At 36.9% G+C, this 24,811-nt stretch overlaps 4 protein-coding genes across 4 annotated transcripts; all 4 read left to right on the top strand.

Annotated features, from left to right (window-relative positions):
• The first annotated feature begins 1,789 nt into the window (after window positions 1-1,789).
• On the top strand, window positions 1,790-19,757 carry mgl (low-density lipoprotein receptor-related protein megalin). The gene is made up of 20 exons (XM_027344168.2): window positions 1,790-2,182; window positions 4,265-4,402; window positions 4,473-4,612; window positions 4,685-4,727; window positions 4,812-4,895; window positions 4,967-5,014; window positions 5,072-5,314; window positions 5,386-5,508; window positions 5,569-5,814; window positions 5,926-6,086; window positions 6,228-14,001; window positions 14,085-15,881; window positions 15,936-16,313; window positions 16,371-17,142; window positions 17,201-17,647; window positions 17,724-17,870; window positions 17,929-18,329; window positions 18,389-18,779; window positions 18,840-18,948; window positions 19,004-19,757. The coding sequence occupies exons 1-20, from the start codon at window positions 1,858-1,860 to the stop codon at window positions 19,406-19,408; spliced, it is 14,172 nt and encodes a 4,723-aa protein (XP_027199969.2). The 5' UTR covers window positions 1,790-1,857; the 3' UTR covers window positions 19,409-19,757.
• An 81-nt stretch (window positions 19,758-19,838) lies between these two features.
• Window positions 19,839-21,402, top strand: LOC113794089 (uncharacterized). Its single transcript, XM_027344176.2, has 3 exons — window positions 19,839-20,025; window positions 20,092-20,896; window positions 20,953-21,402. The coding sequence occupies exons 1-3, from the start codon at window positions 19,924-19,926 to the stop codon at window positions 21,363-21,365; spliced, it is 1,320 nt and encodes a 439-aa protein (XP_027199977.2). The 5' UTR covers window positions 19,839-19,923; the 3' UTR covers window positions 21,366-21,402.
• A 124-nt stretch (window positions 21,403-21,526) lies between these two features.
• Window positions 21,527-23,137, top strand: LOC113794088 (uncharacterized). Its single transcript, XM_027344175.2, has 3 exons — window positions 21,527-21,707; window positions 21,774-22,563; window positions 22,618-23,137. The coding sequence occupies exons 1-3, from the start codon at window positions 21,567-21,569 to the stop codon at window positions 23,043-23,045; spliced, it is 1,359 nt and encodes a 452-aa protein (XP_027199976.2). The 5' UTR covers window positions 21,527-21,566; the 3' UTR covers window positions 23,046-23,137.
• Window positions 23,138-23,256: 119 nt separating this feature from the next.
• Window positions 23,257-24,764, top strand: LOC113794066 (uncharacterized). Its single transcript, XM_027344152.2, has 3 exons — window positions 23,257-23,390; window positions 23,446-24,253; window positions 24,308-24,764. Exons 1-3 carry the CDS (start codon window positions 23,313-23,315, stop codon window positions 24,649-24,651), a joined length of 1,230 nt encoding a protein of 409 aa, XP_027199953.2. The 5' UTR covers window positions 23,257-23,312; the 3' UTR covers window positions 24,652-24,764.
• The last annotated feature ends 47 nt before the right edge of the window (window positions 24,765-24,811 follow it).

Raw genomic sequence — 24,811 nt, 5'->3', positions numbered from 1 at the left:
ATTTAAAAAAAATCCAAAGACAGATCAACCAAAAAGAGAATCTATCGTAGTGCTTGTTGTTTTGGTTTTTTCGAAAAATTCAAGTTTTTTTCCCATTTTTCCACCTGGTCTATTAGGTTGGTTGGGAGCCAAATTTTCCATTTTCAATATTCTATGTGGACAAATTCAACGTTATCTCATATTAGTTGAAATAGTGCTACTACCTTCCAAACAACAAGTACCTGCTAGGACCTGTTTTATTCATCTTGATTTTGCTGGAAGAAAATTTAGTTTGTCAAAAGAGAGAAAATAACCGAATGGAACATGATAGTGAAAGAAATCACCATTTTCACCATAAGATTATTATCATCCATTCTATTGCCACAGCAACTACGAATTTTCTCAAAAAACAACATCAAAGACAAAGTAGAAGAAAAAAGATTACAGTTGTGGTGTGTGTGGTAAAACAAAAGCCAGAATACAGCACCACCACCACCGACCGTATTCACATTTGATCTTCTTCTACCTTGATTGATTCGGTCAGTTTGCAATCAAGCACATACCACAGAAATACCTGATCCTGATCAACAGGTGAATAAGAAATACTGACGGTGATGGTGAACAAGTAGAAGACGAAACCAAGTTGACAACAACAACATTTCTCTCTTTTTGCCTTGTTCGGTGGTTGATTTGGTTTCATTGGAAATTTTCGACGTGTAAAAATAACGCGCGTGGCTTTATGTGTTTTTGTTACAATTTGTTTGTTTGTGATTCTTGTCTGTGTTTGGTGTGGATGATGTAATTAATAGTATTGTTTCAGTTTTCGCTGAGCTGAACTGAGTGCAACAAAAACAAAAATGGAAATTTCTGGGCCAAAAAGTGTGTCCGATTCTGCATGGATTTAGTGTTTGGTCATGAATCTGTTGTTGTTGTTGTCATTCTGTTTGTTTATTTTCAATGTTTCAATGTTTCATCTCGACCACAACAATAACAACATTATCAACAACAACCTGTGTGATGACGATTATGATGTTTGCGCGAAAATGGCTGCCAACATTGTAATTTTCTATGCTTCCTGGTAAATAAATGGCGAATGCTGCTTGGTGTGTGTGTTTTTCGAGTGAAAATATTTGTAGCCTGTTATTTGATTTTTGGATGTGATTTATTCGTAAAAAATTATTCGCATCAACAACAACAAGTGAAAAGCGAAAAAAACATTGAAATTTTGTGAAGGAAATCGAAAATGAATCAATTTTTCCATTGATTTTAAATCGATCTCTGCGTTACCTATTTTTCTAAATTTCCTTTATCATCATCATCATCGAGCAACGAATCCAATGTGAAATTTGAATCGCAAAATGAAAATAAAAATTCATCGTTGATTTGATGGTTTGATAACAAAACTTTTTTTGGAAAATCATGATCACTACGTCGAACTAGCATCTGATTAGCAACAAGTGTTTTTTCGTTTTTTTGTACAAAGAAAATATTTTTGTTTACAACAAGTGTCAAAAGTGTGTGATCATTCCATGGAAACTGATATTTTCTTTTTCATTGAATATGTTATCCATGTGAAATCTTAATCAGTATCGTTGTTCGTTTTGTTTGATTCAATGTTTTTTCAGCATTCGTTCTTTTTTGATTTTTTGTGAATTTTTTTATTTTTTTTATTTTTGAAATTTTTTCCAAATTCATTCAACTGATAGTGACAGTATTTTTTCTGGAAAAAATTCTTAGTGTTTTGTTGAAATTGTTAAAATTTTGTTCGCCGGTTGATATTTGATTGATTAGTTAGTTGAATATCTCTCATATTACATCATTATTGGAGAAAAATGAATATTTTTTGAATAAAATAACTGGCATTCAACAAAATTATTCATGATGAAGATTGAGGATCGAAAACCAAGAACTCGTAATCGAATCATTGATAGTTATAATGAATCACCAGAAACAAGATTAATCAAAGTGCAACATATCGATGGTGGTGAAAATCACCATTCTCATCCAGATCATCATTATCATCATCATAGTCATAATTACCATGGCCATTATAGATATAATTATTATTTAAAATTTGTAATGTTTTTTATACAGCTATTGTTAATTACCTCATCCATAGCCACAACGACAACATCGAAAACATCGACCACAACAACAACATTATCTCCGATTGATACATTTGTTTTACATCACCATGGAGATGGTAAGATTTTTATCTTTTAATACACATTTACATTATGCTAATCGATTGTCATCTATGATTGAATGTTTGGAAATTTTCAAAAATCGATTAGCAACAATCGATTGTTGACATTTTTGCCAGATAGCCAAAGAATCGAATGTTTATTGATTTGGCTAAATTGAAAAATGGAAAATGATCGTTTATTGCTGATTTGGTTTTTCATGCAAAAGTCATCAGTTGATCGAAATCGATCATTTCGTTTCGTTGGTTGGCTCGGTTAATAGAGTTTTGTGTGTGAGTGAGTGAGTGATAGGTTACCATCATCGACAATGACGATGATGACGAAGACTTGATTGTGGCCAAAAAGATCATCGACATCATTCACATAGAGAGCCGGTCTTTTTTGTTCTGAATGTCTGGCCTGGCATTTTAGCTTCAAACTTTGATCAGTTCTTTCGTTCGTTTCTCTCATTCACATCGATTTATTCGTTGTTTCAATTCTCCAGTTTGTTGCTTAACCTTAACTTTAGTTCAGGTCTACGAACCATGATCATCATCGTTCATGATGATGATCATGATGATGGCCATGAAAAATGAACATTGATCGACTTGTTGTCGATTAGTGGAGTGAAAAAAATCTTTTTTTCCATCAATTTTTCTTATCAATGATATTCGTGGAAGAAACTTGTTGAACGAGGTTTTTTCCAATAAGAATGATGATGATGATCTTGATGTACAATCAAATAAACATATATCATTTTGTTCATTCATTAAATTCATGGCGAACAAAATTTGCTAATGAATTTAATTCGGTGAAATTTCGTTGTTTGTTTCATTCACTAGAAATATAATAGGAAGAGACATTGATTGATCTGGACAACATAAAGTTCATTTGTCATCGTGATCATCATCATTAGCTTCCGATAGTTTTCTTGTTGTTTTGATAGGATATTGATCATTTCGCTTGAATTTGTGTTTTCAATTTTAACTAGAATTGATGATCAATTGCCGTTCATTAGCCTCTTGATTTATCAATTTTAAAATTTGGTTAATTTTTTTTAATTATTTCTAGATTGAATTTGCAATATGAGTTTCGGTCATAATCTTTGCGTTTTTCCATGTCGGATTGATTGACCTGAATTCGAACATTCAAAAAAATCACATCGATTGATTGATCGATTGTTTATTCAGCTTTTTGTTTATACAACCTGTTGATTGATTTGAAAAGACACTTTTTATCCAATTTAAAGAAATTCTCCAGAAACAAATCCTAATGAAGGAATTTGTCTGTTTTTTGCCTAATTAATGTTAATTACTATTATGATGAATGAAAGAAAAGCAAAATCAAAAAAAAATAGTCACATTATCGATTGATGATTATGTGAAATTAGGATGCCATAGCAGTGATAGTGGTAACAATGATGATGCAACAATGCTCAAATGAAATTTGATGTAATGTCTTTCTCAAGGTTATCATAAATTATCAGATTTTCTTTTCTTTTTCTGTCACTACTTTTTTTGAAAATTTCATCAATCGTCAATCGATCGATTTGGTTGATTTGTTACGGTTTTGGTTTTTCGGTTCTCCTCATGGTGACGATGATGGCTTTTCTATTTCGATAAACGATGATTGTTTGTTTGAAATGGAAATACAAAACAAAAATTTATTTTCGGTTGATTGAAAATGAATGGAATTTCAAAGAGTTGAGGGGGGAAATATTGTTTTTCGCCTCACTCCAATCCTCTTACTCATTGAAACAGGAAACAATGAATGAAATTAGGAAAACAACAAAAATAAATTTACGGATTTTAAATTTCAAAAAATTCATTACAAATTTTCACTACCGGTCTTGCTCTAGATACGGTTTTTTGTTCGGTACTTATTTCTTCACCAATCCGATGTGTGTGTGTGTGGATATTTAGGACATCATTTGTTTGCTGGTTTGAATTGTATGTCCAGTCGTATTTGAAAAATTTATTTGTTGACACGGATGATGTAACTGAACAATGTAACCATACGCATGGATGAATGAATTTTTTTTGTTGTTGAATTTAATTCATTGATTTTTTAATATTTAAATTTGTTTCAAACAAAACCAAAAGGAATCTTGTCATCAACATTTGCAAATAAATCATTATCATCATTATTATCAGCAACGTCATTATCATCGCTAAACAATTGTACATCGGATCAATTCCGCTGTAATAATGGAAATTGTATACCTAAGCGTTGGGTTTGCGGTATGTGTTTTTGTTTGGCTAATTATTAAAATGGATGATGATTTGTTTGGTTGCAATTGAAATTGAATAGATTTTCAAAAGGATTGTGAAGGCGATGAAGATGAAAACCAATCCTGTCCACCACCACAATGTGATCCAAACCAATTCACCTGTGGTCAATATGTATTCAATAAGACTTATTGTATACCATTACACTGGCACTGTGATAAGGTCTGTCTTGATTGTTGTAATTAAAAATGCAATTTTGAAAAATTAATCATGTTTTTCCTCCATTCAAATCAGATTGTTGACTGCCAGGATGGATCCGACGAAGGAGAAACATGCTGTAAGTATGCAAAATTGATTGATTGATTACTAGTTTGGGAAAATTTTCTAAATTTATTTAATTAATTTTTGTTCTTTCAAATAGCCTATAGACCTTGTCAGCCAGATGATCATGTATGCCAAAATAATGGTAGCGCAATATGCATTCCAGCATTGAAAAAATGTGATGGTAATGGGCAAATTTGTTTTTCTTGATTCATTCCGATTGAATTAATGAGTTTTATTCAACAAACATCGTAGGTTATAATGATTGTCGAGATGAATCGGATGAAAAGGATTGTGGCCATAGTAAGTGTTGAGAGAATGTTGATTGTTGTGGATTGTTCTAAATAATTGCCCAATTAGATGGAACTGCATGCCAATTGAATGAATTTCGTTGTGCGAACGGTAAGAAATGTATTGAAGAAACAAAACGTTGTGATCATTGGAGTGATTGTGGCGATGGCGACCAATCGGATGAAGAGAATTGTGATTTCCCACCATGTGCCTCCGATCAATTTCGTTGTACGAACGCTATCTGTATACCGGCCAAATGGCGTTGTGACGGTCATTCCGATTGTAATGATGCTAATGATGAAGCTAATTGCAGTAAGTCATTTTCAACCAAACAAAACTTGTTATCCTAACGGGGAATCCTTTTTTGAAAATCATTAAAATAGCCGTGGTATCGTGTACGGACAATAAATTTCTATGTCCAATCGAAAAGAAATGCATTAATCGTGAAAAATTGTGCGATGGAATTTCCGATTGTACGGATGGTGCCGATGAAAAAGAAGCCTGCTGTATGTTGTGAATGTCTATTTATGTCTAATTAACCAATTTGATTGAATTTTGTTGAATAGCCAAGAAAAATTGTGATTCGTTAATGTGTGAATATAAATGTAAGGCATCATTGAATGGCGGTATTTGTTATTGTCAACCAGGCATGACAATCAATCCAAAAGATCAGAAAACTTGCATCGATTTTGATGAATGTCGCGAATGGGAATATTGCGATCAATTTTGCACAAATACACTCGGTAGCTATCAATGTCATTGTGGTTCCGGCTATCTGCTCGAACAAAATCATCATTGTAAAGCTGAAAATAGTAATTATCTTTTCGAATTAGCAAAACAAACAAATTTCTAAATTATTCTCTTTTCCCTCTCTTTCTCCCTCTGTTGTATTGATGGTTAATGATCATTATCTGTATAACTAGGCTCGGAAATGCAAATAATGTTTGTACATCATAGCTCAATATATCGAATGGATAGTTCGGGCAATTCATTAGAATTGATAACAAATGCAACGGCCGCAAGCGGTTTGGACTATCATTTTGCTAAAAATATACTTTTCTGGTCGGATGTTGAAACACGGAAAGTAAGTTTGATTTAATTGAAGCAAACAATGAATGAATGAACGAATGAATGATGAACAACAAAACAAATTAGGATTTGATCTAGATTTAATCATTTTGTTTTTGATTCATCCATTCTCCCTCTCCCTCTCCTCCTCCAATAGATATACAGTATTAATCTGGATCCTGATCGACCGACGAAATTTACGAAAGAAATAAGCGTCTATTATGCATGGACACCGATATCGATTGCAATCGATTGGATTGCAAATAAAATCTATATTTGCGACACACACAATCAGAAAATCGACATCATGGAAATTGATGGCAGTCATCATAGCATTGTGATCAGTCAAAATCTAACAGCACCACTCGACATTGCATTGGATCCTAGCCGTGGGCTTATGTTTTTCACTGACAATGATAACATCGACCGAGCTCTAATGGATGGCACACAACGAACGACAATCGTATCGAATTATATCTATAAGGCAACCGGCATTGCATTGGATTATGTTACACAACGTATATTTTGGTGTGATTCACAATTAGATCAGATTGTAGTCGTCAATTATGACGGACAACAGCGACATACTATCATACGCGGCAGTACCAAAGTGCCATCACCAGTACGGATGACTGTATTCGAAAATTATGCCTATTGGACGGATAGCACCCGACAAGGTGTTTTGCGTCTAAATCTCTATAATAATACCGATATTGAAATTTTATATCGCGAACGAAAAATTATCAAAGAACCAAGAAGTATACGCACTGTACACTCATTACGACAGCCAATTGTATTCAATCCATGCAGCGGTAATAATGGCGGTTGTCAACATATGTGTGTGCTAACCCGTAATGGTGATCAAAATTCATTCGCACTTGGTTATCGGTGTGCCTGCGATATTGGCTATCAACTTACCGATGATTTGAGAAAATGTACAAAAATCGAAGAATTTCTAATGTATTCTCAGCAAAAATTTGTACGTGGCATTCTTTTGGAGCCTAAATTGAGTGGATTTACCGATGCTATTGTTCCGGTTGTTAGTCGATCGGCAAGATTTGTTGGCCTTGATTTTAATGCTCGCACTAATCATATTTTCTATTCGGATGTCATACTGGATGTTATCTACAAAATCAAAGTTGATGGTACCGGCAAAGAAAATGTTCTGGCATCGCAAAATGAGGGCGTTGAAGGATTAGCACATGATTGGATATCGAATAACCTTTACTATATCGACAGTCGTAAAGGAACATTGAATGTAATCAGCATCAATAATTCAACTAATCGTCGTGTATTGCTGAAAAACCTGAAACGTCCACGGGCTATTGTTGTTCATCCAAATCGTGGTTACATTTTCTATTCGGAGTGGGATCGTCCAGCCAACATTAGCCGTGCCTATTTAGATGGGACCAATGTGATGATATTTCGTGGTGTTTTACTTGGCTGGCCAAATGGCCTGAGTATTGACTATGATAATGATCGATTATATTGGTGCGATGCATTATTAGATCATATTCAGCATGCTAACCTAGATGGTACCGATGTTAAGACCATCAATTCACCACGAATTAAACACCCATTTTCGTTGGTCATACATCGGGATTGGCTTTATGTTACCGATTGGCGTTTGGATGCCATTCTCCGTATGAACAAAGTTAACGGTAGTGATGAAAAAATTATCAACACCGTTGAAGAAGGCAGCCGTTTGTATGGCATCCGTGTGTTCAGTCGAGATGCGCAGAAAATCGAAAACCTTCATCCCTGTCTTTATGATAATGGAAATTGTGAGAAATTTTGTTTCGCTATACCGAGTAATGATAATACAACCAATGACAAACTTGTTGTACGCTGTGGATGTCCATACGGCGAAAAATTATCCAATGATCAACGTACCTGTGTGTCGGATCCAGTAAAAGAACCACCACTGCAAGCATGTCCGAATTCATGGGATTTTACCTGTGATAACCAGCGATGTATACCGAAATCATGGGTATGCGATGGTGACAATGACTGTCTGGACGGGTCGGATGAGAAACAAAATTGCACGCAGCCATGTACTAATCGTGATTTTAAATGTGCCAGTGGACGATGTATACCGATGGGATTCAAATGTGACAAGGATAATGATTGTGGAGATTTTTCCGATGAAGCAGGCTGTGCCAATATAACATGCAGCGCAAATGAATTCACATGTGACAATGGTCGTTGCATATCCATGTCATGGAAATGTGATAGCGAAAACGATTGTGGCGATGGTTCGGATGAAGGCGATTCCTGTAAAGATAAGACCTGTTCATATTTTCAATTTACATGTCCGGGAAGTGGCCACTGTATCCCACAAAGTTGGGTATGTGATGGCGATAACGACTGTATTGATCAGGCGGATGAGAAAAATTGTCCGCCCATTGTTTGTTCGAAAAATCAATTTCAATGTGCCGATATGAAACAGTGTCTGCATGAAAGTTATCATTGTGATGGCATGAACGATTGCCAGGATGGGTCCGATGAAAAAGAATGTCCTCAAACATCATCGAATCATTGTGATCAGGAAAAACAATTTCAATGCAAAACATCACGCATTTGCATACCGAAATCGTGGTATTGTGATGGCAATCCCGATTGCGAAGATCATAGCGATGAACCATCAACGTGTGGCCAAATAGAATGTCCAAATAATCATTTCAAATGTGATAATTCTCGTTGTGTGTTTAAATCATGGATTTGCGATGGTCGGGATGATTGTGGTGATAATTCGGATGAAGATAAACGTCATGCTTGTGGTGCTGCCAAATATGATTGTCCGAGTGGTGAGTGGGCATGTCCAAATGTGACTGACCGTTGTATTGGCATCGATAAAATCTGTAACGATCATTCGGATTGTCCGAACGGTGCCGATGAAGGTCCTGGATGTGGTTTGGTTAGTTGTCAACAGCAAAATTGTCTCTATAAATGTAAGGAAACACCCGTTGGTCCATTATGTTTATGTCCACCGGGTGAACGTTTGAATGATACGCGAACATGTGTCGATATTGATGAATGTCAACAAATTGGCACCTGCAGTCATAAATGTTTCAATGAAAAGGCTAACGTTGCCGGTAGTGTGGGATTCAAATGTGAATGTGAACAAGGATATCAACTAGAAAATCGAACCTATTGTAAAGCATTGAATCGAACATTAGCCTATATGGTCATTTCGAATCGTCGATCAATATTGATTGCCAATATAACCAATGTATCATTGGAACGGATTCCGGTTCGTGTGGAAAACGTTGTAGCGACGGCGTCGGAAATGTCAACAGGAATAATCTATTGGTATGATATGCACGCCAAGAAAATATATCGCGTTAAAAAAGGTTCCAGTGAACCGGAGATAATAATCGATAGTGGTCTGGATTTGGTCGAAGGTTTAGCTATCGATTGGATTGCTAAAAATCTGTATTGGGTGGATTCACGTTTGAAAACAATCGAGGTATCAACTATAGATGGCAAAAATCATATTGTTCTGTTGAGCCAGAATATAAGTCAACCTCGTGGTATTTGTTTGGATCCACGTGAAGATGCAAGAATACTGTTCTGGAGTGATTGGGGTGAAAATCCACGCATTGAACGTATGGGTATTGATGGCAGTGAACGTAAAGTTATTGTTAATACAAAAATCTATTGGCCCAATGGTCTTACGATCGACATTCCAACCAAACGTATCTATTTTGCCGATTCCAAACTAGATTATATTGATTTCTGTAATTATGATGGTACAGGTCGGCAACAAGTACTTGCGCATAATCATTATCTACTGCATCCACATTCATTGACTATATTCGAAGATACACTGTATTGGACAGATCGTCAATTGAATCGTGTACTGTCTTGTCATAAGTTTCGAGGTTCAAATCAAACGGTTGTCTCTCATCTAGTCAGTCAACCATTAGGTATACATATCAATCACCCATTATTACAACCGGATTCGGTGAATCCATGTGCCAAAGCTCCTTGCAGTCATCTTTGTTTATTATCGCCAAAACCACAAGGATATACGTGTAAATGTCCACCTGGTTATGGACAGGATCGATCTTCGTCGGGTGGCCGTTGTATACCGATCGAAACACCATATTTAATGGTAATGAAAACAACACAGATTGTTGATCTAAGTCTGACACCGAATGAAAAATCTGTTGGATTTTTCACACCCATCATTGGCATCGAGAATGGTTACGATTTTGATTATGACAAACAACAAGGTTTCACCTATTACATTCAATTACGTGAGGATGATAAAGAAAATGGAACACTCTACAAAGTCAGTTTGTTGGGTGGAAATCAGACCAAATTTCTGGCCGATGGTATTGTTGGTGCACCATATTGTTTAGCGTTCGATTGGCTGGGTCGAAATCTCTATGTCGGCAATAAAAAAGCATCAAACATTTTGGTAGTGAAAACGGATGGTGATAAAAATTATCGCCGTATCATTCTCAGCAATGATGGAACCGAAAAAGGTGTTGCCAAACCAAAAGCCATCGTATTGGATCCATTACAAGGCAAATTATATTGGCTGGATGAAGGTGGCGTTGGTGTGCCGCAAAAATTAGCCAAAGCCAATATGGACGGAACAAATCCACAGATTTTGATCAAAGATTCTCTGCATCAAATCGAAGCGCTGACGTTTGATTTCAACAATCGTCGTATCTATTTCAGTCAAAGCTATGTTGGCGTTATAGAAAGTGTGGATGAAGATGGAAAAGATCGTAAAACAATAATAACTACTTCATCGGGCATTGCCAAACCACAAGGTTTAGCCATCTATAATAATCGATTATATTATTTGGATTCGGTCTATGAAAAAATTGTTCGTGTCAATCTGCCGGATGGCAGTAATGCCGTGACGATTGAAGAAAATTCGCCAAATCTGTCCAATCTGAAAATCTATAGCAAACGAATGGGCATCGAAAATCACCCCTGTCGTAATTCGAATGGAAATTGTCAGCATTTATGTATACCGGATGAAAACAACCGCCATAAGTGTTTATGCAGTACGGGTTTTCGTACCGATGGCCAAACCAATTGTCAACCATATAAATCATTTGCTGTCGTATCGTTGTTGACAAAAATGCAAGGATTCAGTTTGGAGGATCATGCTGAAGCCATTCAACCGATTGCAGGTGCTGGCCACAATATTCTTCATATTGATGTGCATGTTGTGAAGAATCATATCTATTGGGTGGAATATAACCCGGGTGAACGTAATGGTATTTATCGTATCAAACCGGATGGAACGGAAAAAAGCCATATCATCAGCGAAGGTATCGGCAGTAATGGTATTCGTGGCATAGCTATCGATTGGATTGCCGGCAATCTTTATTTCACGAATGTATTTCCACATGAAACCTATATTGAAGTGAGCCATTTAGATGGCAAAAATCGAATGGTATTGATCAAAACGACTACCGATGCACCGCGAGAAATTGCCGTCAATCCGATCAAACGATATCTGTATTGGATTGATTATGGACAATTTCCCAAAATTGAGAAGGCATTATTGAATGGACAAAATCGTACACCGATTGTTGTCACCGGTATAAGTAATCCACGTGATTTAACCATCGACATTGTTACGCACGATCTGTATTGGGTGGATGCACGTGAGGATGCTATACAAAAAGTATCGTTTTCTGGTGGACGACGACAATATGTATGGAAAAATCTGCCAACACCATACGGTGCTTCAATACTTGGTTCACAAATCTATTGGGTTGATCGTAATCTTCGTACGATATTTCGCGGAAGTAAAGTTCCGGAAGTGGCACAAAGTCAAACACCCGAGCCATTCAAATCCAACCTAGATACATTGCGTGATATTGTTATATTCGATGCACAGAATCAACCACCGGGTGATTCGGTTTGTTCACGTTTTAATGAACGAATTTGTGATCAACTTTGTTTCGCAATGCCACAAGGTTATGAACAAGATTATAAATGTGCCTGTTCATCCGGCGTATTGGATGTCGATCAAAAACGATGTAAACAATTGGACGAATATCTTATTTTCACAACGCGCAAGGAAATTCGCACAATCAACCTGAATGAAGCTATTTCCAGTCCACCGATTGTGCCCAAAACCAATCTAACCAATGTTGTGGGCCTTGATTTTGATTATGCAAACAAAAAAATCTTTTTCACCCAAATCAGTCCCGACGGAACAATATCATCATATCGAATCGATCGAAAAGATGATCCGCATAACATAATTCTATCGAAAGGTATCATTCCGGAAGGTATTGCCTATGACTGGACCAATAAAAAAATCTACTGGACTGATTCGAGAAATCGTTCGATTTATTCGATGAATGAAGATGGATCCCAGATCGTGATGATTGTTCGTGTTGAACGACCAAGAGCCATTGTTATTGATCCTTGCGAAGGTTTCCTTTATTACACTGACTGGGGTCGATTCGGAAATAACGGGAAAATTTATCGAACAACAATGGCAGGAAATTTCAAACGAACAATCATCGATGATGATCTTACTCAGCCAAGTGGTTTGGCTATCGATTATGCCGAACGAAAGCTTTATTGGACGGATGCTTTACGAGAGAAAATCGAACGTTCCAATCTGAATGGAACTGATCGTGAAATTCTAATCTCAGCCACCATCTATCCATTTGCCATAACTTTGTTCAGAAATTATATCTACTGGACTGATCTACAACTGCGCGGTGTTTATCGTGCCGATAAATATACTGGTTCGGGAATGATCGAAATGGTGAAACGTTTAGAAGAATCACCACGGGACATTCATGTGTTTTCATCACAACGACAACTTTGCGATAAAAATCCTTGCCAAATCAATAATGGTGGATGTGCACATTCATGTCATCAGGCACCAAACAGCACGGTGGAATGTCGTTGTAATTCGGGATTCAAGTTGGCAAATGAAAATCGAATGTGTGTGTCCGATACGGTTGAATGCGATGAATCAAAATTTTCATGCGGAAATGGAAAATGCATACCCAGATTGTGGGCATGTGATGGTGATGATGATTGTGGCGATAATAGTGATGAAGATTCAATGTTTTGTGCTGTGCATACGTGTGGTCCGAATGAATTCCGTTGTGGTAATGGACGTTGTATATTCAAAACATGGAAATGTGATCATGAAAATGACTGTGGGGATAATTCGGATGAGGAAGATTGTGAATATCCGCCGTGTGCTGATGGCGAATTCACCTGTTCGAATCATAAATGCATACCGAAAGCACAATTATGCAATGGAGTTAATGATTGCAAAGATTCCAATACAACCGATGAAAACCATATAAATTGTCCCAATAACAAAACTTGCATGGCAAACCATTTGAAATGTGAAAATACCAACATCTGTGTAGAACCATATTGGCTATGCGACGGGGATAATGATTGTGGTGATAATTCGGATGAAAGTTCCTTGATTTGTTCACAGCGTACATGTCCACCGAATAGTTTTCGCTGTCCGAAAAATCACCGTTGCATACCGGCCACTTGGTATTGCGATGGTGATGATGATTGTGGCGATAAATCGGATGAACCGGAGGATTATTGCAAAAGTGACAAACGAACATGTTTTGGTGATTTGTTTACCTGTAACAATGGAAATTGCATCCCCCGAATATATATTTGTGATGGCGATAATGATTGTCTGGATGGATCGGATGAAGATGAACGACATCAATGCGATACCAGACAATGTGATCCGGAACGGGAATTTACCTGCACTGCCAATAAAAATTGGGGTCGAACACAGTGTATACCGAAACGATGGATTTGCGATGGCGATCCGGATTGTGTGGATGGGGCCGATGAAAACACAACATTACATAATTGTCCACCGCCTGAAGCATGTGATGCCGATCAATTTCGATGCAATAATAATCGTTGTATCAGTAAAGAATGGGTTTGCGGTATGTTTTGTTTGTATGAATGTTGATTGAATTGTTGTTGTTGTTGTTGTCATTTCATCATTTCATCCTTTTATCCAATACAGATCACGATAATGATTGTGGTGATGGTTCGGATGAACATCGTAATTGCACGTTCCGTGAATGTCATGATGACGAATTTTCATGTCGTAATACGAAATGCATACGCAAAACATATCTATGTGATGGTGAAGATGATTGTGGCGATGGTTCGGATGAAAATCTATCGCAATGTAAACAACAACAAACCAAATCCTGTCCGAATGGTCAATATCGTTGCAAGAATGGACAATGTATTGCAATGGAACGTGTTTGCAATAAACATCTTGATTGTGATGATGGTTCGGATGAATCGCCGCATTGTAATGTGGATGAATGTGCCAAAATTGATGTTAATCGCTGTGAACATAAATGTATCGATGATCCTATTGGATTCCATTGCCAATGCAATGATGGCTATAAACTGATGAAAGATGGAAAAGCCTGCCAAGATATTGATGAATGTTCGGCAATCAAACAAACATGTAGCCAATATTGTTTCAACACACCGGGATCGTTTAGTTGCAAATGTAACGATATCTATTATGAACGGGAACCAGATGGCCATACCTGCAAACGACGTGATTCGGATGTAGAACCATGGCTGATATTCAGTAATCGTTACTACATTCGTAATTCAAGTATCGATGGTTCATTATACAATCTAATCAAAATGGATCTCAAAAACGTTGTGGCCTTAGATTTCGATTATCGCGAACAACGTCTTTATTACGCTGATGTTGGCAATAAAACAATCAATCGTATTTTTATCAATGGAACTGGCGAACAAAATATCATTCGCCATGAAGCACATGGTCTGGAGGGTATGGCGGTCGATTGGGTTGGAAGAAAACTATACTGGATGGATCGTACAAGTAAACACATTGAAGTGAGCGAATTGGATGGAACCAGGCGAAAAACATTGCTTTCACGTGGAATATCCGATCCGCGTGCTATTGCAGTACATCCCAAAATAGGCTATCTATTTTTGACCGATTGGGGTCATCATTCCTGTATCGGTAAAATGGGCATGGATGGACAGAATTTTTCCAGAATAATTACCTATGAAAAGAAATTGGTATGGCCAAACGCATTGACAATCGATTATTTCAGCGATAAAATTTTCTGGGCCGATGCTCATCTCGATTATATTGAGTATGCTGATTTCGAAGGAAGAAATCGACATACTGTCCTCAGCGGTAACTCTGTTCCGCATGTATTCGCTTTGTCCGTATTTGATGACTGGCTTTTCTGGACCGATTGGAATACAAAAGGTCTGGCACGGGCACATAAATTTACCGGAGAAAATTACCAAGTGCTTCGCAACACATCACATCGACCATATGATATTCATGTGTATCACCCATTGCGACAAGTTCCATATGATAATCCATGTGGTGATAAAAATGGTGGCTGTTCGCATCTTTGTCTTATCGCACCGGGAGGACAATCATTCAGCTGTGCTTGTCCAAATAATTTTGTTCTACTTCGTGACAATAAAACCTGCATAGCCAATTGCACACGGGGTCAACATCGATGCGCTTCGAATGATGATCGTTGTATACCGATATTCTGGAAATGTGATGGTGATAAAGACTGTCATGATGGTTCGGATGAATTGAATTGTCCACCGTTTCAATGTAAACCGGGAATGTATCAATGCAGAAATAACCAAACCTGTTTATCACGCATTCGAATCTGTGATGGTGTTCAAGATTGTAGCGATGGTTCGGATGAAAGTTTCTGTGATTCGGATTGTGGTGAACATAGTTTCAAATGTCAATCAACAGGTCGTTGTGTACCGAATTCTTGGCAATGTGATGGTATGTTTTTAAACCTCCTTTTGTTTGATTCCTTGCTAATTGTTACCGATTTAGGAGATAATGATTGTTCGGATGGTTCGGACGAAGATCCAGCTGTATGTCACCATCGTGATTGTGACAAAGATACCCAATACAAATGTAATAATGGAAAATGTATACCGAAGTTATGGTATTGTGATTTTGATGATGATTGTGGCGATAGTTCGGATGAGCCGGCCCACTTATGTCGAAATAGAAATTGCAGTACAGGATGGCGAAAGTGTCCATCACGACATAACTACCGTTGTATTCCAAGTTGGTTGTTCTGTGATGGCAAAGATGATTGTCGTGATAATTCGGATGAAACGAATCCAGAACTATGCCCCATATGTCATGTGACGGGAGATTTTAAATGTAAAAATGACCGCTGCATTCCATTACGTTGGCGATGTGGTATGTTTAGTATTTTGTTAGTGATTTGATTGATTGTAAATTGATTGGAAATTATAGATTTTGAAGATGATTGTGGCGATAATTCGGACGAGAATCCAACAATGTGTGCCGAATTATATCGTGAATGTTCGGAAAGTGAATTTCAATGTAATAACAAAAAATGCATACCATCCAGATGGCGATGCGATCACGATGAGGATTGTGATGATGGATCGGATGAAATGGATTGTATGGAACATGTTTGCAAGCCAGATCAATTCAAGTGCAAAAGTGGTCATTGTATACCGCACAAATTGGTCTGTGATGGCAATAAAGATTGCAAAGATGTATCCGATGAACTGAATTGTCCAGCCCGATTCGCGAATGGCAAGTATTGTCAGGAAACACTGTTTGAATGTAACAATACGGTATGTCTTCGTAATGATTTCCTGTGCGATGGTGATGATGATTGTGGCGATAATTCGGATGAACAAGACTCACTATGTCAGAATTATGAATGTGATCCATTACGAAAATTCCAATGCAAAAACAAAAAATGTATCCCATTATGGCAGATTTGCAATGGTCATGATGAATGTGGTGATGGAAGTGATGAAAACAACCATACATTATGCCGACGTTGGCCAACAACCTGTGCATCGAATCAATTCAAATGTGTCAATGACAAATGCATTGAGCTGTCAAAAGTATGTGATCATTTCGATGACTGTGGCGATTTATCCGATGAAAAAGGCTGCCATCAAGGTGTTTGTAATCGTGAAACCAAAGGCGGTTGTCAGCATAATTGTTCGTTAATCGGTGAAGGCTCGTACATTTGTATTTGTCCAAGGTAGGTGAAAATATTAGTTATGGAATTGAACAAGGTGATTAATGAGCTATTTGAACAGGGGCTACAAAACAAACGAAACGAATCCAAAATCATGTGAAGATATTAATGAATGTGCCACATTTGGCCATAATTGTTCGCAGAATTGTATCAACCTTGAAGGAACATATGCTTGCAGTTGTCGATCGGGATTCGATTTCGTTGAAGATCGTTGTGTGGCGCAAGGTGCAGCACCAGTAATACTTTATACAGATGGAACCGAAATCCGTTCAATCGATTATAATGAACAATTACAATCCATGGTTGTTTCGGGTGAATCCCGGATACAATCATTGGATTATGATCCAGTCGATAAGATTATCTATTGGATCGATTCATATGATTCATCAATCAAACGAGCAATCATTCCCGAACTACAGGATCCCAATCATGGCATGGCATTCACACAGGATATGAACCTGAAAAGTCAAAATAAACTGATCGATATCGATGTGGATTGGGTGGCCAGGTAACATTTATTGATTTGTTCATCATTTTTGCCAATATTATTAATTGTTAATTATTAATTGCTTTTGTTTGTTAAGAAATCTGTATTGGACAGAGATGGATATATCGGTATCGAAACCTCGAGGACGTATTGTAGCAAGTTTATTGGATGGTCGATATAAACGATCGTTGATAACGACAAATCTGGAACGTCCAACATCCATTGCATTGGATCCTGAATTAGGGTAAGTGTAACAGCTGGTTGAAAAGTGAAATTAATCAGTGATTATTTCGAAATCTTAGAATAATGTTCTGGACGGATGCAGGAACTGTGCCCAAAATAGAAACCAGTTGGATGGATGGTTCTGAACGTAAAGCAATCGTCAAGGACAAATTGGGTGTTCCGGCTAGCATTGTAATCGATTTTCAAGCTGATCACCGATTATATTGGTGCGATAGTAAACTTAATTCAATCGAATCATCCAATAAGGATGGTTCGGATCGTGTGGTCATCATGCACAGTGAAGCGCATCATCCGATTAGTTTGGAAATATTCGAAGATCAAATCTATTGGACAACTAAAGACACCAATGAAATTTATCGACAGGATAAATTTGGCCGCGGTGTCAAGGTTCGAGTGAAAAGAGCATCGGCTCTGACAACCGATTTGAAGATATTTCATCGTCAAAAATATAACACTTCTTGTGAGTAGATTTTTGTTTTGTAAAAAAGCTTTAATCCAGAATGATGTTTCATCTGTCAGTGCCCAATCCATGTCAACTGAATCATGTGAATCCCTGTAGCCATCAATGTTTGCTGATACCACGTGGATATCGATGTTCGTGTCCGGACGGATTGCAGCATTCAAATTATGGATCGATTGCCAAATGCAATTCGGCATTCGAACATCCATTGGCAATGCCATATAAATGTGAATGCAAAAATGGCGGAGCCTGTATGTTTACTACCGATGAGAGAATAGTTTGCAAATGTCCCGATAATTTTGATGGACAATTTTGTGAAGATTCGGTGGCCAAAACAAAACTGAATTCGCGGTGGATAATGCGAACAACGCCATCATTGTTGTTGTTGTTGTTGGCATTGATATTGGCCAGTCTTGTAGTTGTAATCATATATTTTCAGAAGAAAAACCTGTAAGTTTTACTCTTTTTTTTGATGAAATTATCACTGTTTTTTCATGTGGAAAAATATAGCAAAACGAATTTCGGGACAAATCCGAGCGTTCAATTTCGTAGCGGTACTAATGTGGAATTTATTGGCCAAGATTTTCGCCAAACATCTGGTGAAGCGAATAATCAGGATGTATGTGTTTTGTTGTTGTTGTTGATTTTCCTAACAATTTTTGTGTTGGTTTCAGGGAGCATCTGAGAATGATATAAACCTAGATGACATTAAAACGACCGATTTTTCCAATCCAATGTATGATGCATTCGGTGGTGTTGGTGGTGCGGGTGCCAACGAATCTGATGTTGCACTGAGTAAAAAGAAAAACAACCTCGATAACAACGGTACAACTAATCTTCTGCACGATCAAGAAATGTTTGCCGCAACAATCGATGTGGACAATACAACGACATCATCATTACAACAGCAATCTGGACATCCGTTGGACAATCGTTTTGGTTCGGCAATATTATCCCCTTCAAGCATAATACACAAATCATCAGTATCACCACAAATACGACAGACAGCATTAAAACCAACAACAATCGATTCGGATAAAGACACCATTCAATTGGTGGAGGAAGACCGAACCGATTGATCATTTTCAACAAAACAAACAAAATCTCTCAATTGTGATAGTATTTAATTGAAACAAACAGACTATTTTCATAAAACAAACAAAAGTTTGAAAAACATTATTTTTGCCTTGAATAGCATGTTGTATTTATATTACTGATTATAAATTATACAATCATTACCATTATCACTATCATTTCAATTATCAATTATAATGGAACAAATATCTCTCTTCTCTAAATATACTTGTATAAATAACTTGATTGATAATTTTGTTGACAATTTGTTTGCAATGTTTTTTACCTTTTTTAAATTTTTCAAATTACAACAATGATGAGAGGCATGAGTTAATAAAGTTCATTCAACACACAGTTATTATAACCAATTGTTTTCGAAAAAGATTCGATTTAACAAGTTCGGAAACGGTTTTCGAAATTCAAATCAAATCAGAATTCACAACAGAACAAATGAAAATATTCATAACGAATCCAAGTTGTTTTTCGTTTGGTTGTTATCACGGAGAACTGAGATTGAGAAATGTCATTTCAACCAAACAGGACATTGCTATATGGCATTCTAATCATATGGATGATTCGAATTGAAACAGTGCAAATGACAACCAATTCATCACAACGAGATGTAAGTATTGTTTCCTCAAGCAGAAATCATTCACTTTTCACCTTTATCATTTGTCACAAAACAAAGGAAATCTGCGAAAGTTTACGGCAAACTGATGGTGGCAAATTGAAAATATTGGCCGTGGGCAAAACATCAAGGCGTCTGCTTTTGATAACGGTCGATTTTCATGTTTATGATGTTGCACTGGATTCAATGAATTCGGCCATGGATAAATTGTATCTTGGTAGTAAACCGAGGCCATTGGACGAAAAATATCCAAAACTTTCCAATAACAATAGTTTTAAAGATATCAAGAATATTATATTCAATGCATTCATCATGAGTGATGCGGATGCTGATTGGATTTGCATCACTACTAAAAGTAGTTCTAGAAAACAAGGAGTCAATTATGATATCGATAATTCCGAAGTAATGACGGGATGGGTATATGCAGGCGAGAATCCCCAAGTATTGATATCAACAAGTTTACCATGTCAATATTATTCATTAGAATCATATGGAAGCCTAGTAATTAATCGTTATGAATGTTTAACAAGTCACCATGTACGGGATCATCCAGAAATAATGCCCAAATACGATAATCTAGCAATATGTTATGGTCAAAACGAAACCACCATTACCATGGAAAAGATTCCACACAGACGACACGATGGCGGAATACATTGTCGTTCAGGAAATGCGGTAAACTGGCCAGTGTTGAAAGGTTTTGTGACTGGTGGAAAATTTTATTTGTTCGGTGAGCAAAATATCTATGTGTTTGAGGAAAAAGTTTTCCTGGAACAAGGACAACCGTATGCTGTCACTAAACGCAGTTATGACTCTTTTTTCAATTGTCCCGGTGTTATTCCGCCAGGTTCTTTTTCCAAATCCTGTAAGTTGTATGATTAGTTTTGTTGAACACAATTGATGTATGTTGGTTTGTTGCAGATTTTTATTGGATTATTGCTGCAATCATATTGTTATTGTTGATATTGTCGATAATATTGTGGTGTATATTGGTGAATCACCGTCGTGGTCAACGAATCAAATCATCATTGGCACATGGCAAAACTGGACGTTCCGCAATCATTGGACGTTCCGCAATCAATGGTCCAATGAGTTTATCAAAAATGTCGACAAATATTGGCACTACAAGAAGTGGTAAAAGTACGGTACAGGTCCAGAAAATTAATCGTTTCAGTTCGAAAATTATCAGTCATGCATCATCGGTGGGATCAACGAATGTAACCGCACGCACTGGCATAAATAGCAGCAGTCCTAATCAATTGAAACGCTTATCAACCCGAATACAAAGCGGCAGTCGCCGAAAATCTAAATTGCAAAGTTCACGCTTGCATTAACCAATTAAATAAATAAATAAATAAATTATACACATTTTTTCTTGATGCAAAATTTTATATAGCAATGAGAAAGAGAATTGAAAGTTCTGTTTCGAATTGAATTATACTTGAAACTAATTGAACAACAATACCAGTGAAAACATTGGTAATATACGATTGGACCCATGATTCGAATCATGTCCGTTTGAAGTTTAATCGAGAATGTTATTGCCAAATTGGTCATTGTTCATTGTGATGATTATCATATCAATGATGACAATCGAAATTCGAATGGATGATCAAATCACAACTCATCAAATGACCACTGATCAAATGACGACGGCTGCAGCGCAGCAAACAGATGTAAGTAGTGTTTTTGTTGGCAGAGAAAACGAATGAATTTTCATGTTGATATTGTGTTAACAAAAGGAAATTTGTGAAAGTTTAAAGAAAAAAAATGGCACCAAATTGAATATACTGGTAGTTGGAAGAACATCAGAACGATTATTGTTAATAACTGGTGATTTCTATGTTTATGATGTAGCAATGGATTCCATGGATTCGGCCATTGCTAAATTATATCTGCGCAGCAAACCAAAACCATTGAAGGATAAATACCCCGGTCTTTACGGTAGTCCTTACTTTAACAGTGTCAAAGATTATATATTCAATGCATGGATCATGAAAGACGAGGAAGGCGATTGGATTTGTATTACCACCAGAGCCAGAAATCATAGAGATGGTGTTAGTTATCTTATCAACAACGATGAAGCAGTCAAGGGATGGATTTATTATGACCAAGCAACAGAAGTATTGATCTCGCAAAACCAACAGTGCCGATATTATTCATTACGACATGATCGTCACAATAATCTTATAATTGGTCTTTACCAATGTGATCAAGGAAATAGCCGTGTACGTCATCGTCCACATATTGGACTGGTTACCAATGACTTTGCCGCAATCTGTTTGGATGAAACCAATACAAAGATTACCATGCAAATGGGCGCTTGTCGTCCGGGAATGGCAGTACAGTGGCCAGTGTTGAAAGGTTTTGTGAGCGCAGGAAAATTTTATTTATTCGGAGAATATTATATCTACATTTTCGATGAAAGTGTTTATCTTCAACAAGGACAACCCTTTCCAATTGAAAAACATAGTTATGATTCATTTTTCAATTGTCCCGGGATTATTCCGCCAAGTTCTCTTTCCAAATCCTGTAAGTTGTATGATTAGTTTTGTTTTACAATTGTTGTATGTTGGTTTGTTACAGATTTTTATTGGATTATTGCTGCAATCATATTGTTATTGTTGATATTGTTGATGATACTATGGTTTATATTGGTCAATCGTCGTCGTCGTCTACGAATCAAATCATCATCATTGGCACAAGGCAAAACGGGCCGGTCCGATTTATATGGACGAAGCTTGAGCAAATTGAATGCATCGAAAATGTCGACTAATATGATGGTGACCGCCAGAAGTAGAAGTATGACTTCAAGAATGAATCTATCCAGTCTGAAGCATACCACCACCCATGGGGGGTCCCACGCAGCATTTTCCGGTGGATCAGTTAATGTAACCGGCCGTACTGGTATTGAGGCAGATTTCAATCCAGCCAGTCCCAATCGATTGAAACGCTTAACAACACGAATACAAAGCGGCAGTCGCGGTGTTGGTGGATCGACAATGAAAATGTAAATCCAAATTTGTAAAGCATACTTGGTGATTGCACCCTGATGACCATGTGATGATGATGAATTATTTAATATTAATAAAATCTTGACATTTGATTCATATTTGTGTTTGTTTGATTCGAACAAAATAAAATTGCAATTCTAATTAATCAACAGATTGCAACTTTCCACTAATTGACGACAATACCAATGAAAACATTTAAAATGTATGATGGCATCGAATGTTGAGAGGGAGGCAAATTGCGTTTTTTCTTTCAAATTTGAATTGAAAATGTTGTTGATGAAATTGGCATTTATTATCAACATTATACTCAGGATTCCCATTGAAACAACCGAAACACAAAAAGATGTGAGTATTGTTTGTTTGTTTGCAGCAAAAATCAATAACCTTTCAAAAAACAAAGGAAATCTGTGAAAATCTGAAGAAAAAGGGTACCAAATTCAATATATTGGCAGTTGGAAGAACATCCAAACAACTAATATTACTAACGGCCGATTTCTTTGTATATGATGTACCGATTGATTCAATCGATACTAGCATCGATAAATTATATCTGCGCACCAAACCAAAACCATTGAAGGATAAATATCCCGGTTTTTACAACAGTCCCTACTTTCAAAATGTCAAGCATTATATATTCAATGCATGGATCATGAAAGACGAGGAAGGCGACTGGATTTGTATTACCACTAGAGCCAGAAATCATATGGATGGCGTTAGTTATCTTATCAACAACGATGAAGCAGTCAAGGGATGGATTTATTATGACCAAGCAACAGAAGTATTAATCTCGCAAAACCAACAGTGCAGATATTATTCATTACGACATTATGGCGGCAATAATCTTATAATTGGTCTTTATCAATGTGATCAAGGAAGAAGCCGTGTACGTTATCGTCCACATATTGGACTGGTTTATAAAAATTTTTCGGCCATATGTTATGATGAAACGAAAACCAAAATTACCATAGAAATGATGAAACCACATGAGCCGGCCCAATGTCGTTCGGGAATTGCAGTACAGTGGCCAGTGTTGAAAGGTTTTGTGAGTGAAGGAAAATTTTATTTATTCGGAGAAGCATATATCTATATATTCGATGAAAGTGTTTATCTTCGACAAGGACAACAAGTTGCAGTGAGGAAACATAGTTATGATTCATTTTTCAGTTGTGCCGGTTTTGTTCCAGCCAGTCAAGAACTTTCCAAATCCTGTAAGTTGTTTGATTAGTTATGTTTTACGATTGTTGTATGTTGGTTTGTTGCAGATTTTTATTGGATTATTGCTGCAATCATATTGTTATTGTTGATATTGTCGATGCTATTATGGTTTATATTGATCAATCGTCGTCGCCAACGAATCAAATCATCATTGATACATGGCAAAACTGGACGTTCCGCAATCAATAGTCCAATGAATTTATCGAAAATGACGGCAAAAATTGCCAGTACAAAAAGTCGTAAAAGTATGGCACAGGCTCAGAAAATGAATAGCAGCCGAAATGTTATGGCTAGCAGTCGCGCAAATAATGTTGGCCATAATCCATTATCCGGTGGATCAGCTCGTTTAACTGCACGTACTGGACTTGCTGGTAAGATCCGTAGAAAATAGTAACACTAATACCAATCGATATAGCCACAAATGGTTAATGGACAACATAAAAATCATCTATTATATAATTTAATCAAAAATTACCAATAAATCAAACTTTACCAATGCATTCATTCATTCATTCAATCTAATCGAAATGGCCAACAACAGACTTACAAAC

This window comes from Dermatophagoides pteronyssinus, unplaced genomic scaffold (genome assembly GCF_027571235.1).
Source record: "Dermatophagoides pteronyssinus isolate colony J.1.1.1.1 unplaced genomic scaffold, Derpt_VIB-CSIC_2022.12 sq0027, whole genome shotgun sequence".
NCBI lineage: Eukaryota > Metazoa > Arthropoda > Arachnida > Sarcoptiformes > Pyroglyphidae > Dermatophagoides > Dermatophagoides pteronyssinus.
Note: the sequence above shows the minus strand (reverse complement) of the source record. Positions and strands in the feature narration are given on the sequence as shown.

Bases quoted from the DNA above. Each gene is read 5' to 3' on its own strand.
- mgl (XM_027344168.2), top strand. From the start codon at position 1,858: ATGATGAAGATTGAGGATCGAAAACCAAGAACTCGTAATCGAATCATT. The intron at 16,314-16,370 runs GTATGTTTAGTA...TGGAAATTATAG, and splicing joins TCCATTACGTTGGCGATGTG to ATTTTGAAGATGATTGTGGC. The intron at 17,871-17,928 runs GTAAGTGTAACA...TCGAAATCTTAG, and splicing joins GCATTGGATCCTGAATTAGG to AATAATGTTCTGGACGGATG.
- LOC113794089 (XM_027344176.2), top strand. From the start codon at position 19,924: ATGTCATTTCAACCAAACAGGACATTGCTATATGGCATTCTAATCATA. The intron at 20,026-20,091 runs GTAAGTATTGTT...CACAAAACAAAG, and splicing joins CCAATTCATCACAACGAGAT to GAAATCTGCGAAAGTTTACG. The intron at 20,897-20,952 runs GTAAGTTGTATG...GGTTTGTTGCAG, and splicing joins AGGTTCTTTTTCCAAATCCT to ATTTTTATTGGATTATTGCT.
- LOC113794088 (XM_027344175.2), top strand. From the start codon at position 21,567: ATGTTATTGCCAAATTGGTCATTGTTCATTGTGATGATTATCATATCA. The intron at 21,708-21,773 runs GTAAGTAGTGTT...TGTTAACAAAAG, and splicing joins CTGCAGCGCAGCAAACAGAT to GAAATTTGTGAAAGTTTAAA. The intron at 22,564-22,617 runs GTAAGTTGTATG...GGTTTGTTACAG, and splicing joins AAGTTCTCTTTCCAAATCCT to ATTTTTATTGGATTATTGCT.
- LOC113794066 (XM_027344152.2), top strand. From the start codon at position 23,313: ATGTTGTTGATGAAATTGGCATTTATTATCAACATTATACTCAGGATT. The intron at 23,391-23,445 runs GTGAGTATTGTT...CAAAAAACAAAG, and splicing joins CAACCGAAACACAAAAAGAT to GAAATCTGTGAAAATCTGAA. The intron at 24,254-24,307 runs GTAAGTTGTTTG...GGTTTGTTGCAG, and splicing joins TCAAGAACTTTCCAAATCCT to ATTTTTATTGGATTATTGCT.